Source organism: Macrosteles quadrilineatus, unplaced genomic scaffold, assembly GCF_028750875.1.
Source record: "Macrosteles quadrilineatus isolate MER2022 unplaced genomic scaffold, UCM_ALF_1.0 Scaffold_4__1_contigs__length_99947679, whole genome shotgun sequence".
Taxonomy (NCBI): Eukaryota; Metazoa; Arthropoda; class Insecta; order Hemiptera; family Cicadellidae; genus Macrosteles; species Macrosteles quadrilineatus.
In genome coordinates this window covers 17,726,284-17,744,728 of record NW_026542597.1, presented here as the reverse complement: position 1 = coordinate 17,744,728, position 18,445 = coordinate 17,726,284, and the positions used below count along the sequence as shown (strand labels likewise).

Sequence of the window (18,445 nt, the reverse complement as noted above, 5' to 3'; positions counted from 1 at the left end):
ACACATTGCAAGAAATTGTTCTGTTTATTACTACTGTTTGAATTTTTATTTTACTGAAGAAAGAACTCAGAAACTAATGAAAAATTGATAACATCTGTCAAAAAATGTCATAAGAAATATGTTTACTAGCTTACTTATCTTTTCTCTTACTAATAAAAATTTTCTTGGATCTCAATTTTTTATACCTTATCCTGGCTTCTAGGGGGGGGGGGCAGCTGCCCCCCTCTGGGTATGCCTATGAGGTACTGCCGACCTCAGAAAAACTTCAAATAGTGCTAGCAGTGTAATAAATCTATTAATTACTGCCTACTTACTTTTTCTGGTTGTTTAACAAAAGAAAAAATCAAAATACTGACATGACTCCAGAATAATGCACTAAGGTTTGTTTACAATTTGAAGAAATTTGACCATATATTAGTGAATTCAGATTGAAAGTGCGTACACTATCCATACAGCAAATCTCTGATCTCCAAACAAAAACATCAATTTTGGTTCACAAGACGCTGCTAACAAACCAGCCTCAGTTTCTGAATACCAAGTTTGGTACGAAGAACTGAGGTTTATGTGAGGTTTGTTGGGCTGGGACAGAACTGAGATGGGGGGGAAATGCTATCTCATACTTTGGACCCCTGGTTTACAATAATTTACCGTCAGGGGTAAAACAAAAAGGATTACAGGCATTCAAAAAGATTGTTAAGATTATGCTTTGGTAGTTTTATTTCTTCAAAATAATGCATTTTAATTTACTTGCATTTTAGCGAATTTCCTTATAAGGAAGTAAATATCAAGAATAATGGCACAAGTTTGTGCGCCACTGCCCCCCCCCCCTCTAGGCACCTCTGCCCGGTATAATACATATATTTTGGTTGGTTACAAAGAAGTCTGAATGATTTTGTTTTTAAAAAGGTTTGTACTGATTTTATTATTTTCACTTTCTATTAATCTGCAAATCTGTGTTCCATAACATATTGTAGATCACACTACCGCTTCGGAACAAGAGATTTTAGAAATTATTGAAACTTTATTGTTTTTAAATAAAAATTCCAAACTGAGTTTATAAAAAAATTCCTACACTGGCTTTTATCTTAAAATGGATGTTGCCAACTTTCAAGTGTAGGTACACGTATTACGTGCCTATAATAAAGAACATTGTTTTGTGCCAAATAATTAATAATAAACGGTATCAGCAATCTGAGACATACTTTCTCCCATTAGCTTGTCAACAACCTTTATCAATCCATTTGTCCGTTTATTAAATTGGTATTTTATGGGAAATATTATGGGAACTTATTTAAAAAGTGTGTGATAAGTTTATTTTGGAAAATGGTTTAGCCGTTTGGCAATATTACGAAGAAACAATGTTTTATGGGGAAATAACATAAGTTACAATAACTTTTAAACCGTAATTTTTACAGCAATGAGGGGTTGCACTATGTTGTTTGGAATTATAAGGCTTATCACATACAAATTTCGATCTAAACCAGGTTTTTTTTATATGATTTTCTCTTATTTTATGGGGATTTTTAATGGGAAGGGTTCATGACCCAAAACGGATATACCATCTACTCAAAACTCAAACTCGAAAAAATTGGACGAAAACAATACTTTCTCCATATACTATGGTAGAAAGTAAAAAGTAGTGTTTTTCCACTAAAAAGGGATAACACAAGGTATATAATTAAAAAAACAATATAATTTTCAATGATTACTTAAGTATTTATTTTTTAACCATTAAATGCTAAAAAAGTATTTAAAAAACATATACATTATAAAACTTGTATTAATACTGTGTACCAGTCAACACTTTACAATACTATTTGTCAGCATTGCCTGATCAAACAAAGAGAAATTTAGAATCAGAGAATTCCTTTTCTCTGAAAGAATTCTCCTTCTTGGAAGGACCCATATCCAACTAAACAGACATAAAATAACACTTCTTATAGCTGGATAATTAATCATAAAGAAATACAGAGTTTGGCTTGTGCATGTAATATAATATAATTATTTTACTTTTGTTTGCTAATTACAAAATTGCAATTCATTAATACATTTTACAATATTACACTATACTACAATTTTAAAAAGGAAAAGGTATGAGCTAGGATTTGCAAACTCGATCTGGTTACATCTTTTGGATACAGCTTTCATATAAAAATTCACATGATACACAACGTTCAAACATATAGAGTTATTGGAATAACCTAGGTAAAGTAAACAGCAGTATTAGATCTTAATATAGGCCTACGCCATTTAGCTAGTGTTTTAACAATAAATTTACAAATAAGGGAGGAATAGCAGGTGTACATGTACCTGCATGATTTATTAATAAAGAAAAAAAGACATTCATGTATTAAAAATCTTCCAAGATCAATTGCAGGTAGGTACTATTTTTCCTAATCTATTATAGCACTATAACAGTTGCCTACACAGAGCTAGGTATTTTCAAATAAACAGCGTCCCGGCTGTCCAGCTCTTCCAAATTTTATTAACTTAAACAAAATCTGACTTAACAATTGTTTTAAATAAATTATCTTTGACCCCAACAGAACTTTGATCAGTAAAGGCCATTGAGGCCATCCACTTGCCCCATGGTGGGGCAACTGGAACCACAAAACAAATTGTTTTTATTTATTTTTAAGATTTTTTAAAAGTTGTCTTTTAAAAGCTAAGTTGTAGATATGGTACAACAAATTTCACAATTACAAGTATATAATTTTACCTGATCAATGTGAGGTCAAAGCTAAACTATGCTAAAACCTGATTCCACTTACCCCACTTCACCCTATTGATAAATTAAGTTGTCCCCCTGATTAGAGGAATGGTCCTAAATTTTACATAGCTACAACAACTAACTGTATCTCACAATTTAGACCCTCAAAAGTGGTGCTTCTCCAGGTCTAGCCACATTATTCTCCATGCCATAATGGACTACATGTAAAACTTGGTCCCTACTGTTTTGTTATACCAAAAAGGTTAAGAAAAAACCTGAAGAAAGGTTCTTATTAGGTTAGGTTATGTAACCAAATTATTTCAATGTGTTGTTGTTTTTTTTTTTTTTTTTTCTTCAATTCGCTTATTAAATTACTGGTAGGCTATACCATACCTAGGCTACTTCGGAGTAAAAAACCCAAATAATTTTATTCATATCCCAATGAATAGGCTATTCAATTTAGCATTAATTACCCATTTAAATCTTTTTCGGTTGAAGAAGTACGTTGAAGTCAAAACAACAGCGAAGAAAAGAGCTAATAATGTATAAGTTATACATAACTTTAAATTACATCAAAACATAAATATTGGGTTTCAATTCAATTCAAGTAGCCTAAAATTCGCTCAAAATGTCTGCATGAATGAGAGAGTTTGCTCCTTAAACGTAAAAAAGTAATTTTTACATCTTAGGCTACAATATCGAATTATTTTTTGAATATTTCAATATTTTATTAGTTAAAGGCCTATTGAATTAAATTATTTTCTTAAAAAATTTAAGTTCTCTGCAGAACGGTAAGCTTAAATCCATGATGCTTTTATTTAGGCCTTAACTTAATATTTATGTAGCCTAGTACGATGGGGTTGGATAGTAATATTTCACCCTACAAGATTGATCTTGCAAAGGTTATACTGGTTTTATTTTACAAATATAGGCGTTTTCAATCTTTTTTAGAGTGTGAGACAATATGATTCTGAAGCTCGTAGTTGGATGTATATCCTTTATTACAAACTGTACACTTAAATGGGCGTTCTTTACCATGAACATATAAGTGTCTATTAAGATGTGGCTTTATTAAAAAGCTTTTGTCACATTCAAGACACTTGTAAGGACGTTCTCCACTGTGCTTCCTGACATGAACTTGCAAAGATGGAACCGATTTGAAACCATTGCCACACAAATCACAATGATAAAGGGTTTTACTATGAACCCTCATCTTGTGTTTTTGACAGTTGTATCGTACATTAAAAGACTTACCACAAATTTGACACTGGTATGGCTTTTCATTAGTATGTGTAAAATTATGATCCTTCAGCTGTACAGCATTTTGATACATCTTTCCACAAGTGCTGCACTGCCATTTGGGAGGTATACGTTTTCTCTTTTGACGGGAAGCAGTTTTGTGCGAGAGTTTTGGAGTTTTCTTCAATGTAACTTTCCTTTTTTTCGGGCTTAACCTTGCAGTTGTCTGTTCACTATCAACATAAACCTTAGGAAAATGAAAACGACGTTCATGCATTGATAAAGTTACTACAGACTTACCACATATAGCACATAAACTGGATTTAACATGAGATAGCAAATGTTTTTTTAAAGTCCTGCTGGGATCTTTACCAAAGTTTCGGCCACAAACATAACATTTGCAACAACTTTTGCTGCAAAGGAGATTAACTTTCACTTCTTTTGTCATTCTATCTGATCTGATGGTGATGGGATAGACTGCAGTGATAGGCCTAGTGATTGTTTGGTAAAGAAATAAAACTAGGAAGTAACTTAGGCCTACTTTACAATGATGATGGTTACATTGCAGGATTGTCAGTTTGTGTGTACAGTCAGACTATCTCTGTTCCTTATATCCTGGTACAGTATTCTGTTCATTAGGCTACCTATAAAATTCCAAACTAATGGAAGCTTCGGTAGGCCTTAGTTTATGTTACTGAATGTTGAGTGTACTATCCAATGCAAACTTCACATAACAGTAACTAACACAATAAAATTGTCCTACTGTCAATAGTCCCAATCGCAATCGCACATCTCATCAGTCATCATAGAATATGAAAATAGGCTAATACAATAAATTTAAAATAAAAATAACCACAAAAACAAAATAATTGGTTTGTTAACCTCTCCACACCACTGCCACTCTTCATTTCAAATCAAATCAAAGGTCGTGTTGTGTCGTCTGTCCTCGTCCCGTCGTCTCGTCTCTGCTATTTCTCATTCGGTATTTTCATAAGTGTTGTCCATCCACAGCCATTTTGATACTTAAGTATCGAAGTAAATCAGTACTATATGAAATCGGACATAATAATCGTCAAATAGGTTTAGAGTGAGGTGGTTAGGGTGATTTTCAAGCTTTTAGGTATTTTATAGTGAATTTTTTTATCAATTCTTGGACCGTCTGATGCTCTCTGCTCTGTTGACTGCTATTGTGCAAAACGAGAAGCCTACAAGAGGACCCGCCTGTTTCGAAAATGTTATTACCAACTACCCAAGACAACTCCTAGATGTTAACGTTACTGCAGTGCCTCTTTATCTGACTCTGACCATCAGGCCAAGGCCGCACTAGATAATCAGGCTCTGGAAATTAAGCTAACGCCCACTGACAAAAAATAACAATGAGAACTTTATGTCTTACATGCTGAACGAACACCAATTAATTGGCTCACTATCAATCCTGTGATAATTTTCCTGATCTGTTTTCATGCATTATTCAGAGCTTTTTGACACTTTATACCCTGTTAGAAGTATGAAGTATAAGAAATCTCCTAAGCTTAGGCCTACCTACTTGGTTTGAGCAAGAACATCAAGAAATGAGAAAGGAGATATCAAAACTGTATAGTTTCCTTCTCTGGGCTAAAAAAATACAATCTTTTTGTGGATATTATTAGATTCAGGTATTTGGCGGCCAAACGAAGGTTCAATATACTAAATTATTTGTTTTATTAATATTAGCTCTACAAAATGGTTTCGAAAGAAATTGCGAAATTTTGTGTTTTTAGGGTAAAAAATTGGAAAACCTATTTTTACCCCATAAAACCCCCCATAAACCCCCGTTCCCATAGTCGGATCATGCTGGTTCGCAAAATCGTTCGAATAAATGTAGGTTTATACCAAATTTCATAAAAATCGTATCATGCTCGAGTTATCGTGCTAACGGGCACATATATAATTTATAAAACGGATGGTGTTTTTGGCCTCTAGGGACCTCCAGGGTAAACATTGTGCACTTTCTCCTCACGCGAGTTTGTACCAAACATATAGACTTGGCCTTATAGCTTCGAAATTTAAGAGCCTGCCACAATCGAGTACTCATACTGATTATTCTACACACTATATATTAACATTATAATAGCTCAAAGTTGATGTGGTGGGCTTAGGGTAGGCTAAAGGTTGTGCACTTTTTCCTGACGCGGGATCGTATCAACCATTTTAGACTTGCTTATAGCTTCGTAATTTAAGGGACTGCCTCAATCATACTGATGCTGATTATTCTACACGCTGTATATTAACATTATAATAGCTCAAAGTTGATGTGGTCGGCTTTGGAAAAAGATTGTGCATTTTTCCTGATGCGAGTTACTATTAACTACAGATTTTGCCACATAGCTTCGTAAATTACGGGACTGCCTCAATCATACTCATACTGATTATTGTACACGCTTTATATTACCATTTTAACAGCTCAAAGTAGATGTGATGGGCTTAGGAAAAAGATTGTGCACTTTGTCCTGACACGAGTTCGTATCAACCATATAGTTTTTAATATATAGCTTTGTAATTTACGGGTCTCCCTCAATCTTACTCATACTGATTATTCTGGACGCTGTATATTGTTCAGTTCTTTTATCTAAAAATTTTCTTTAGTCTGTTTAGAATTTTTAAATTACTAAAACAGCGGATGATTTAAAGATAATCCATTGTATTATATAAATAAACATCATTCCTTTCTGTTCTTCTTGTAAACATGACTTTTATTTTTTCTCTCTTAATTTTTCATTAATTTACTCAAACACTCCACATATATTACCATTAGAATAGCTCAAAGTTGATGTGATGGGCTTAGGAAAAAGATCATGCACTTTTTTATGTTAGGAGTTTTATTGATCGCGTTTTGTTAAGCCATAGCGACGTATAATGTACAATACGGCTTCAAATATGTCTATTTCAATACGTAAACTAATTAGTTTTAACGTTTATACACGTTTTATTAAGGTATCTATCTATCTATCTATCTATATATTAATAGGCAAGCATGTTTCTTTAAAACCTTTTTTCTCAGCTCGTGTGCATCGCAGGGAAAATCTACGCATACCGTTAGAAAGATATTTTTCTGTAGGTGTGCAGAAACCCTTTAAAAATTAAAATAGGCTCAGAAATAAGCACAAAAAATGAATTTGAAATTTGAATAAAATTAACATGGGCTTTATGGGTTGTCATGCTGGTGACGAAATAACAACGAAATATAAACAGAAAATCAAAACAAATAGAAGAAATGCCAATCACATGTTTTATTTACAGTGTGGGGTGAAAATAGAGAAGTCTGTACATTATATATTTTTGGTCGAGTTTCGTAAAAACATCATTTCGCATCATATTGTCATTGAATTGCTTTTCCGACATCCCTGCTAAACACATTTGTGGCGTCCGCAGGCGTACCAACCCATATCTATTACAATCCGAAAAAACGCCGATGAAAAGAGCCGCTCCCGCTAACTTCACGTCACGACGGTCGGGACGGTCGGACGGTATCGAACGCGAACCACAGCACAGCACCAAGTCTAACAACAACTAGAACTAAAGTCTTCAGCTCAGCTCAGCCGCACAGTTACTTTATTCACTATTTAGCAACATCATCCCTAGGCTTGAATAACTTATGGTTGTGTCATGACGGCTATGTTAAAGGTAAATTAAGCATTTAAAATACGTCAAAATATATTTCAAAGTATCAAATTTGGAGTAGGCCTCTATAGCCTCACCTAAGTACTGTAAGCTAGGCCTACTTGTTTGACAAATCAGAACCTTAGGCTACTTGAGAGGCAGAGTTTCTGCTAATCGCTGCGCTGTACCCTAGCTCACAAAAACAATAGCCTACTTGATGGCTAATGTTAGAACTCGGTGTAAATAATAAGAGCTTACATTTCTCAATTTTCATTAACAAAATTGCTGTGTTCCTTTAACCTAAATCCTAATTAGGCTATGTCGACCTCCAGTCAACGCTCTAAAATTATTTTTTTTATCTAGGCCTATTTGTTTTTTAGCGCTGACTCCAAAAATGATAGTCATTTTTTGCGGAAAACCTCAGTTTTCCGGAAAAATGGAAAATTACTTTTTTGCCCAAAATACATGTTGTGGGTTCTCAAATTGTGCGGAATTTCATCCTAAACAAGAATATGTAATTTTTATTAAGATCGGAAGAGCGGGTGATTTTAAAATATCCCTGGAAAAGCGGGCCGCTGGCTACTCATAGATAAACTGCCGCATAGTGCATTGCGGGTGACTCTAAGCCGTTGTGGAATGCGGGCTTTATTTTTGGTTAGGTTAGAATAGGTTTTTCTGGAAAACAGAGCTTTTTTCGCAAAAAATAAATTATCATTTTTGGAATCAGCGCCAAAAAACGAACAGTTAAAAAAAACTAATAATTTTTAGAGCGTTGACTGGAGATTGACATAATTACCCAAAGACAAACAAATACTTAAATCTAATGTTGAATAATCTGGCCTTATATTAACTTAATATCTCAATTTACAACATCTTCCCCACCTTGGAATTTTGTTTAACAACGTTACTTAGGCCTATCAAAATTCCAATCAAAACTAATTAACTTATTTAAGTTACCTACTAACATATTTCTTTTAAGTTAGGCCTAACATGTTTCTGGTTTGTCAACATCAATTTTAGATCTTAACCCCTTAACCGCCACGCACGAGATATGCCGGGCGATACTAGTTTTCAGAGCAACCGCCACGTACGAGTTATCTCGTGTTGACGTAATCAGCTGTTGTGTTTTATTTTTAACAGCTCACTTCCCGCCTTATCTCTGATATACGTACGTAAACAAGTTGTTGACAGTGCTGCTTGACTAGTGCTGCAATCTGGTGGATTTTAGTGAGGTATTATAGGTCAGTAATGGTCCCGATCAGTTCCGTTCGTAGTTTCAGTAAAACTCGTGCTTGCGGAAGCTTACGTAATGCTTACGTACATTATGCGTGTCATTATAATTGTGATTTTTGGTGGTTATTTACTTGGTAGTGTTGAGTGAGTAGTAAATATTAGTCGTAATAGCTGGTGACATGCTTGAGGATGACGATTTATTAGAGTTGTAGACTTTATTGTAGGCCTAATTTTTATTATAGGCCTAACTCAAGAAACCCCCGAACCCCTCCCCCCCCAATCTCAAATTTTAGTATTGTTAAAGCTTAATTTTTTTGAAGATGTCTACAAACAATATTGATAACTATTTTCTTTAAAAAAACAACTGGTACAATTTTTTTTAATCACAAGTAAAAATCGTAAAAAAACGGCAAAAATAAGTGGCAGTGGCGGATTTTGACTAGGCTACTTAGACGGCGGTTAAGGGGTTAAGCTACTTGCATATAAGTCCTTAGGCCCTACACATGATCCCATAATGCCTTTTACAACAGAAGAGGCATTTTACAAATACCGTGCATCTTTTAAGCGGTGTTTACACTGTCGTGGGGCCACGGCTAAAGTCAGGCGTGTAGGTGAGAAATTTTCCCACTTTCTTGACAAGTGTGGCCACGCTTCGTGTAAACAGTGAAGACGTGGGAGCAACAGACATGGCAACCCAATTCGCCTGTTCCCCACGCCCTTTGGAACTAACCAAACCGTGTTTGGTTGCTACGCCTGTTGCAGGCGTGGCTAGACGTGGTGAGGAGTCATTGTGTTTCGTCTCGTCGTTGTGTGTACTACGAGTTTTAACTATTGTTCTTTAAAGTCAGTGGTTGTCGTCTTAGTTTTTAAGTACCATGACGAAAACAAAAAAAATATATAACATTGACACAAGTCGAATCAAAACCAGTGAAAACAAAGCAGTCTTTAAAATTAACGGAAGTTCAAACAATTCGAATGCTTGAACTGTATCAAAGTGAACCTTGTTTATTTGATATAAATATTGAAAGCTACAGCTTGGTTTCGTTCTTTTTTTAATAACACTTAAATGCCGTGCTATTTCATCAGCTAAAATAACACTCTTTGTAGCACAACCTTCAATAATTAATCTTTTAGCACCATCCATAACGCACCCGTGAATAAAAATGAACATGCCTTTAATGGATACGCTTTTACCAGAAAACTGTTTACACTACACCGCTGCTTGTGGCCGTGGGATGGTACCGTTGCGCCACGGCATTTGCGTACGGCTGTCCATTGGCGTGGCGACCACGCCTGTTATGGACGTGGCCCCACGACAGTGTAAACACCGCTTTAGCTGTGTGGCTTAGTTTCAAGCATAGAAAACAGTAATTTTTCTTTTTCAGATGCTCTTTTCTTTAATCTAAAGTTAACTGTTGAAAATAGGAACAGTCTTGAGCATTATGTCCTTTTGAACAATAAGTGCAGTTACTCACCGACCCTCTAGGACCCTCTGTACCAGTTGTCAATAGAGCTGCTACCGTAGGTTGAATCTGACGAGGTTCGTGTACCGTTGACGTTTTCCTGGGGCTGCTGTATTTTTTCGTTATTGTCTCCTGGAGTGGCAGACTTAAAACTTGAACGAGCAAGTGCCAGCCTCTCTTCACTCTCAATATCAGTCTTTTGGTAAATCAAGAAGTGTTCTTCTAGAAAATTACTAATAATTACTAGATCTGACGATGTAGAAGTCGAGGGTGTCTGTGGTAACCTACTTAAACGATGCTGCTTCCAGGCTCGTTTTTGGCTTCCAGGCTCTAAATGTTTCTTCGGGCAAAGCTGATTCTACAAGAGGGTAGGCCTACAGCATTGAAGCATACTTGTTTGAAGTGAAGTGACACCTAAAGTTTCAAGTGCCCTTAGGCCTAAACTGTGTTTATAGTTTGTCATACAGTCGGCACAGTTTAGTATTAGGACCTAGCATTACTTGTTGGACCATTAAACTAAGCTGTTCCCTCAGATATCGGCCTACTTCTATTAAAAAGTCATCCCTACCAAATCTTAATTTTAATTGTTCTAGCACCTTTCCATAATTAGTTCTGGATGGTGGAAAACTTTCTACTAATTCCCTAGGGGATGATCCTGGTTTTACAGATTGGATGAGGTATTGGAAGTTCGGAACTTTGGAACTTAGGTTCTAGATCAGGATCCTCATGAACCTTTTTAAACTGCCCCCAAAACCCTATCCAGTTTTTGACATCTCCATCAAACTGGTTTAGTTGCAATTTAGGTAGACTTAAAGGTACCCTTTCTTAGGTACGAGTTTAAGGCTGTGAACATGAGTACTAGTATATCCGATTTCACTTCTTGACTGTTGGCCTAGGCCAACCTGAATAATGAAATGGTCATACTTAGCTCGAATTGAAGATAAAATGTCTCTGTGAGATTCTGTAGATTGAAACTCAGCTTCTAAGCCCTCTTCCGTTGTTGCAGGATCTTCAAACAGGCTTCCTTGATGTCTTCATCTAGCTTATAAAGTCTATCAGCTTTATCTTGCAACTTATTTAGATTATACTTTTAATTGTTACTTTGGTAATTATTTACTGTATCTTCACTGGGATATGATGTAATTTTTAGATTTCTATTTACATGCTGAATCCAAATAGGCAATAAGTTTTTGTAGGAGAGATTCCTAAGTGGCCGTACAGTTAAATAATTAATATCAAGCTTCAGTTTTGTTGAGTTATTCACATATTTGTTGTTTGGACGAGTCCAAGTTCTAGTGGCGACTAAAACTGAAAGGGGAGGAAGGTTTGTGGAGTGGAAACAGCTGCCAGTTGTTTACATTCAATAAAACAGAAAGAACCACTCACGACGACATGAGAGCAAAATCTGAATTACACTATGCAATAATTAGATTTTTAAACGCAAATGGACTTTGGTGCCGTTTAGAAAATACAATAAATCAACTACGATACATAAACTATTAATCACATATGAACATAAATAAAAAATACCCCCGCCGCAGCAAACCTGCAGACTAAGCGAATTTCCATTTGCCTGATTGGATTTAGACTAAAATGTATCCTTAAAAATAGCACATTTATTCCCTATTTAAATAGAATCAGTTTAACACATACTTAGGTTTGCTGCAACAGGGAGGGTAAAAGTGTTTTTTTATGTAAAATGTTAATAGTTGGTAAGAAATAAAAACATTTTCCAAATTTGGGCAAAATATGTTAATAAACAAGCACACTACAACGGTTTACTTATTCTCCATAAGAATAACATGGGAATTTTCAATTAACAATTTTTTGGAATTTTATCCGTAACCATTAGGCGTATTATAACGCTACAATATACCAAATTATTTGTTTTTTTAAGCTCTACAAAATAGTTTGGAAAGAAATTTCAAAATTTTATGTTTTTTGGGTCAAAAATAGGAAAAACCCATTTTTACCCCATAAAAGCCCCCATAAACCCCTGTTCCCATGGTCCGATCATGCTGGTTCGCAAACTTGTTCGAATAAACGTAGGTTTACACGTTTGTACCAAATTTCATCAAAATCGGATCATTTTTGCTCGAGTTATCGCGCTAACGGACATATATATATATATATATATAAATATATATATATAAATATATATATATATATATATATTTATTCATATATTCATTATTCATATATATACGTTTATTCGTATATATATGAATTTGAACGGATGGTGTTATTGGCCTCTAGGGACCTCAAAACGAAAAAAAAAAATCGGTCCCGGGTCCAGGTCTTACCATGAGTACTACGGTAATAGCTTATTCCCTATATGGGAAATTCGCTAAAATTGAATTCATTATCGTAAAATACCAGTAATAGTAGCCAGGCCCCTGCCAACATGATCGTCCTCATTCCAATCCTCAACGTCTTGATGAACGTACCATAGTGCATAATCCCATAGTACATAATTCCATTGTGCCTAAAAGTGAAAACGTGCCACAGTGCATAATTTCATTTATCAGCAACTAATAAATGATATTGCATTTGTAATAAGGAAACCCCAACAATGAGAGATTCCATGCTTGATAACAATATTTTCTTTAGCCCTAAGACATACTGCAGTAAACAAGTTATTATTGAAACCCTTTTATATTACATTAAGTTCAGCTAATCTAATCTAGGCCTAATCTAACCTAACCTAACCCAACCCAACCTTAATATTAATTTTGAAATTACATTTTATGTAAGAAAAGGCACGTGAGGAATATAGGTCGAACTTTATGCGGATTCGTCACTGTATTAAGTCCTTTAAAGTGAGGTTAGACTAGGTAAGTTAAAGGTTAGGTTATAATGAACCGACTCATTAATTTATAATACTTCCAGATTGCTTTTGCACAATTGAAATATTGGGTGAAACACAATATTTAATTGTGCAAAAACAGTCCGGAAGTAGTGCTCATAAATTAATGAGTCGGTTCATTACAACCTAGCATTTACCTTCCTAATCTTACCTCACTTCAAAACACTTATATAACAGTCACGGATCCATATAAAATCCGACCCACCTTCCTCACATGCCTAAATAAGAACTGATTATTTGGTTTCAAAACGAGTTAATTGCATTTTGCATTAAGTCAAGTATAAACAGCTGTTTGCTCTCCTCCTCACTCAGTCCTCACTCAAATTACCATACCTCCCTGACTAATTTGGTTATAAATTTGGGTGAATTTGGTTACGGTGTCACATCTCTCCTCAGTTCACATAGGGACCCGTCCAGACCACGCCATATTTTACCTTCAGTACCGCTCAATTATCCTTAGATTTGTAATCTTAACCTTCCTTCTACGGCCACTTAGGAATCTCTCCCACAAAAATTTTTTGCATTTATGGATTCAGCATGAAAAAAAACTGTAAGTAGTCATAAATTACATCATATCCCAGTGTAGGCTAGATACAGTAAATATTTGCTGTTACTTCATCTTCAATATTTTCTGCTAGTCATTTATACATATTTCATTACTACACTTTGTAAAAGTCCTTCCTAGTTGAGTCCTTTTTGGCTTTAATGAATTCAGCTTATCCATTGTAAAATATAGGCTTAATCCTAAATTGAATTTTAACTAGCCTATAGGGCTAAATATCCTGTCACTGTCGCCACTATGTTAGAACTCGGTTAAATAATAAAAACATCCAAAACAGTTTTTTTTTTGTTCTTGTAAAATTTTTACAATATTAGCCATCCGGAGTTTTGTAGTATTTGATTTTTATAATTGTACTAGCTGTTGCCCATCAGCTTTGTCCGGCATTCTTTGAGTTTTGTTATAAATAGGCTGAAGTTGTGATTTCACTACGGGCTAACATGACCTTTTACATTATTACTCCATACATAGTAACAGTTCAGTTATTAAGGATTAAATACATTTTAAAATATAGCCTAATCACGGAAGCTAATCAGATGAGACTACTGAAGTCAAACTAAGCGTGTTATTCGGTCTATATATATATATATATATATATATAACTATATATATATAGTACTAGTTGCTGTACCCATGCTTTCGCTTTGCAACAGGGGAAAAAATAATAGTGCTGCAATCTGTTGGTAAACTTTCAGGGCCGTATTTCCCTAATGGCGGACACGGCCAGGGGCCTTGGCCTAGGGGGCACTTGGAGCTTCAAATGTTTCCTTGACAAATTTATTTCACCGATAACCCGTTTCGCTTCAATTGCAGGAGACGATGATGAAATCCGCGCGACCGCAAAAGATCTACACTATTTCGCCGTTAACGTAGGAGTTGTCACTATTCATGTGCGATCGCGGAAGATGACCTTGTCCAGGATTTTATAATAACCGAGGTAGTTAAAGATCGATCATGTCCCCGCAAACTCGGACGTTCTTCACGATTCACGATTTTGTCATGATTGAAGGAGGCGAAGAGGAGGTCTCCGCGCTCGCGCAAGTTGTTAACTATTTCTCCGTGGCCACAGGAGTCGTTCATGATTTCGCCACGATTGGAGAAGACTAAGATGATGACTGTCATATATCCAAGTTGCCTTTATTTTGTTTCCTTATAATTTGGACAGAGTTGTATGATTTTTTATTTAAGACTTTTCCACATTGACTTCCAATTCAACCAAGGTCATGAAGGTTTGTTTTATGTGTCGTAAAATACTTCTTTTAGAATTTATGAGATTGGAATAATCCTATATTAAATGCCTCGAAGGAAACTTTATACCTACAACGTAATATTCTATGTTTAGGCCTATACCCTCATTCTGCTATGACAAGTTTTAGTTAAGTGAGTAAAGGAAAATTTAACATATTGATTTTATGCAAGAAACATAAAACTGTTGCGTATGTTTCCCTAGGATAAAGGGCAGTTGATGTTTGAAGACAAATGGCCGTCTATGAGGCCTATAATTCTCAAACTTCTGCAGCAAGAGCCAGTAACCCAGAACGAATGGCAAGACCTCTTCTACTCAGTGCATTTGGTTTGCCTATGGGATGAAAAAGGTCCTCCGAAGGTGAAGGATGCCCTTCGAGACGATATTATGGATTTTATTCAGCGAGCCCAAGCGGTGAGTTTTGTCATTCAGTCCTTAAGTCCAGAACCTCAACATGGAATAACCTGTCTATTACAGGCATTCGGTTTTTTAACTCTTTGAGTGTTAAGGCCTTAGTAGATAATATTGGTCATCCAGGGTCGCTTTAGTAAATAAGGCGCAAGAGGTTCTAGGAGGTTTGGAGGTGCAAGGAACAGATAAATTCCATTTGATAGGAGGGGGGAGGGAGGTCTAATTATCTCTCAGGCCCATTGCATGTGTACTGCAAATCGCAAGCCTGTGGTCATCTATTGTACTGTACTGAAACACAATAGGCCCACATCCAAACATCAGAAAACAGCTGAAGGCTAAACCTGATACGTCTGAAATCTTGAGCGAAGTGTAGAGCACTATTGTACTACGCTTGGGGTTTTTGTCGACCAGTGAATGGCAAACAGTAAAGATTTCTCCAAAGCATGGTTACAGCCCTGTATATTGAGAGTTCTAATCCTATCTGTCAGGTTTGAAGTTACAACTCATGAAATGGTCTCTACCAAAGCTTGTTGAATGGGGTCCACGGTGTGGTCTTTATGGGTGGAAGTTGATCGTGGATTCTTTGTTAGTTTTCATTTCCATCACTAGTAAAAAAGTGTTCTAAAGAGTTTTGGGATTTGGAATCTGATCCTGTTTGCTGTAAAAAAGTACCTAAAACTCAAAAAGAATAGTACACAAATCCAGCAAAAGCTAGAAAATCCCAAATGAAAAACCACATTGGAGACTGTGTAGCCTAGTTGTCAGAAGAATAAACAAAAAACCGTTGAAAGTAAAAGAACTTCAGTATAAATAAAGGGTAGGCGACACCTTTGCATTCACCCTTAGTACAACATTTCCTGATGTTAAGATGTCAAAGTGTGTTTGGTTATGGTACTATATATGGCTGCAGGCCCGTGATTTGTGTGAGACACCTTATAGGGCCGAGGGATATTTGTTGCCCCCTCCCTCCTTCCATGAGGGGGAATTTTTCTCTTCCGCCCCCAAATTTCCTAAACAGAGCACCTTATGCATGGCACAAGACAGTGGAAATACTTTAAGTGTCTTTAAAACTAGTGGTTTTACTAATTATGGAATAGGGAAATGGCCTGCAAAAATCTTTCAAGTAGGCTAGCCCAACATAAAATTATCCGAAAATGGACCTAACAAAGCACCATTATGAATGGCTTAGTTGCTTCTTAAAAGCAGGTACTAAATTTTTATACAGGGTGTCCCGGAACTCTCTACCAATATTTTAGGGCATTGTTCCTGGGTAAGAAACATATCTAAATATCATATTTAAATTGTCCGGAAGTCCTTATTTACTCAGATAGCCGCCATTTTGTTTTTTTCACTTATTCATTTTTTTCTGAAGATTGAATAAACATACGAAGTTGAAACTTTGCACAAACATTTATGACAACTAGACAAAGCTACAAAAAAATTATGATGATTTTTCAAATTCATAAAACAAAATGGCGGCTGTTTAAAATTTTGTTTCTTAAATTACTCGAAAACCGTTGATTTTACAAACATTTTACAAGAATAACTATTTTAAGGCAATTTTATTACAAATCGATCGACACCTTAATCTTTAAGATCGGACGAGTATTAACTGAGATATGGCAGTTTTAGTGATACGTGACCGCTTTCAGCATGCGCTGCAACTAATATCCGGCGGTCACGTATCACTAAAACTGTCATATCTCAGTTAATACTCGTCCGATCTTAAAGATTAAGGTGTCGATCGATTTGTAATAGAATTGCCTTAAAAAAGTTATTCTTGTAAAATTTTTGTAACATCAACGGTTTTCGAGTAATTTAGGAAACAAAATTTTAAACAGCCGCCATTTTGTTTTATGAATTTGAAAAATCGTCATAATTTTTTTGTAGCTTTGTCTAGTTGTCATAAATGTTTGTGCAAAGTTTCAACTTCGTATGTTTAACCAATTTTCAGAAAAAAATTAATAAGTGAAAAAAACAAAATGGCGGCTACAGTAGACCCCCTCTTAAGCGACCCTAATGGGACCGGATCTAGGTCGGATAATTCAAAAGGTCGGATGAAACGGACAATCCCTAAAATCATAACATAATGAAGTGCTATTCATTTGGAATTATATGATCATGATCATTATTTTGAAATCATACTTGCATTATTTATCAAATAAACTACTCTTATCTCCTTTTTCATATTGATAGAAATGTCACAAATAAACACAAAACACGGTTAAGTCAAATAGGCCTACTTTCAGTGGAAAATATTATAATACTAGGCAAGAGTCAATAAAATTCCTATTTTAATAACTTTAGTACTGTAATTTATTGATTGATGCTTTCCAAATCCATCGTAATACAGTACAGAACCTTTTGTCGACATTAAAGATACAATCAACAATTTTGTTACAAGACATGACGTTTGTTTATAGCCTCTCACTAGAGGCTCGAGGCACAAAAACTATCTTGACCTTGGAGTTGTTAACCCCCTTTCCCAGCCCTCCCTACAAGTTGCGTTTTTTGTTTACTCCAGCTATAAGATAATCAGTTCTCAAAATCGTAACGCACTTTATGATGTTATAAATTTGCCGCACAGATAACAAACAGATCAGATGAGCTCGAGCTACAAACGATGATGACAAACTGACAATAGGCTATGCTATATTTTTTGTGATCAACACAAAATAACTTATTCTTAGTCATATCCTGTGGAGATAAGCGTATGGCTCAGTTCTCATCGCCCAGCGTGGGAGCGGAAATGCCGAGATTCCTAGAAAGCGGCGGTTAAACCGAGCTGTTCTCAAAGCAAGGTCGGTTAAAACAAACTGTATTATTTTACGATCGAAGGCGGATAATCCGATTATCGGTTAATACAAGGTCGGTTAAGAGGGGGTCTACTGTATCTGAGTAACTAAGGACTTCCGGACAATTTAAATATGATATTTAGATATGTTTCTTACCCAGGAACAATGCCCTAAAATATTGGTAGAGAGTTCCGAGACACCCTGTATAGTCTTGAATACTGCAATTTATGTTCAATACATTTGTGTATGATAATAATGTACTTTAGTGGTTAATTTTCACTACC

At 35.6% G+C, this 18,445-nt stretch overlaps 1 protein-coding gene across 1 annotated transcript in view; it reads left to right on the top strand.

Moving 5' to 3' along the window:
• The first annotated feature begins 7,482 nt into the window (after positions 1-7,482).
• The window catches only part of LOC128992466 (cullin-5-like), a 29,408-nt gene continuing 18,445 nt past the window's right edge, over positions 7,483-18,445 (top strand). The window contains exons 1-2 of the mRNA XM_054416052.1: positions 7,483-7,612; positions 15,160-15,369. Of these exons, the coding sequence (XP_054272027.1) occupies positions 7,595-7,612; positions 15,160-15,369 (228 nt within the window). The 5' untranslated portion in view covers positions 7,483-7,594. The remainder of the gene's footprint in view (positions 7,613-15,159; positions 15,370-18,445) is intronic.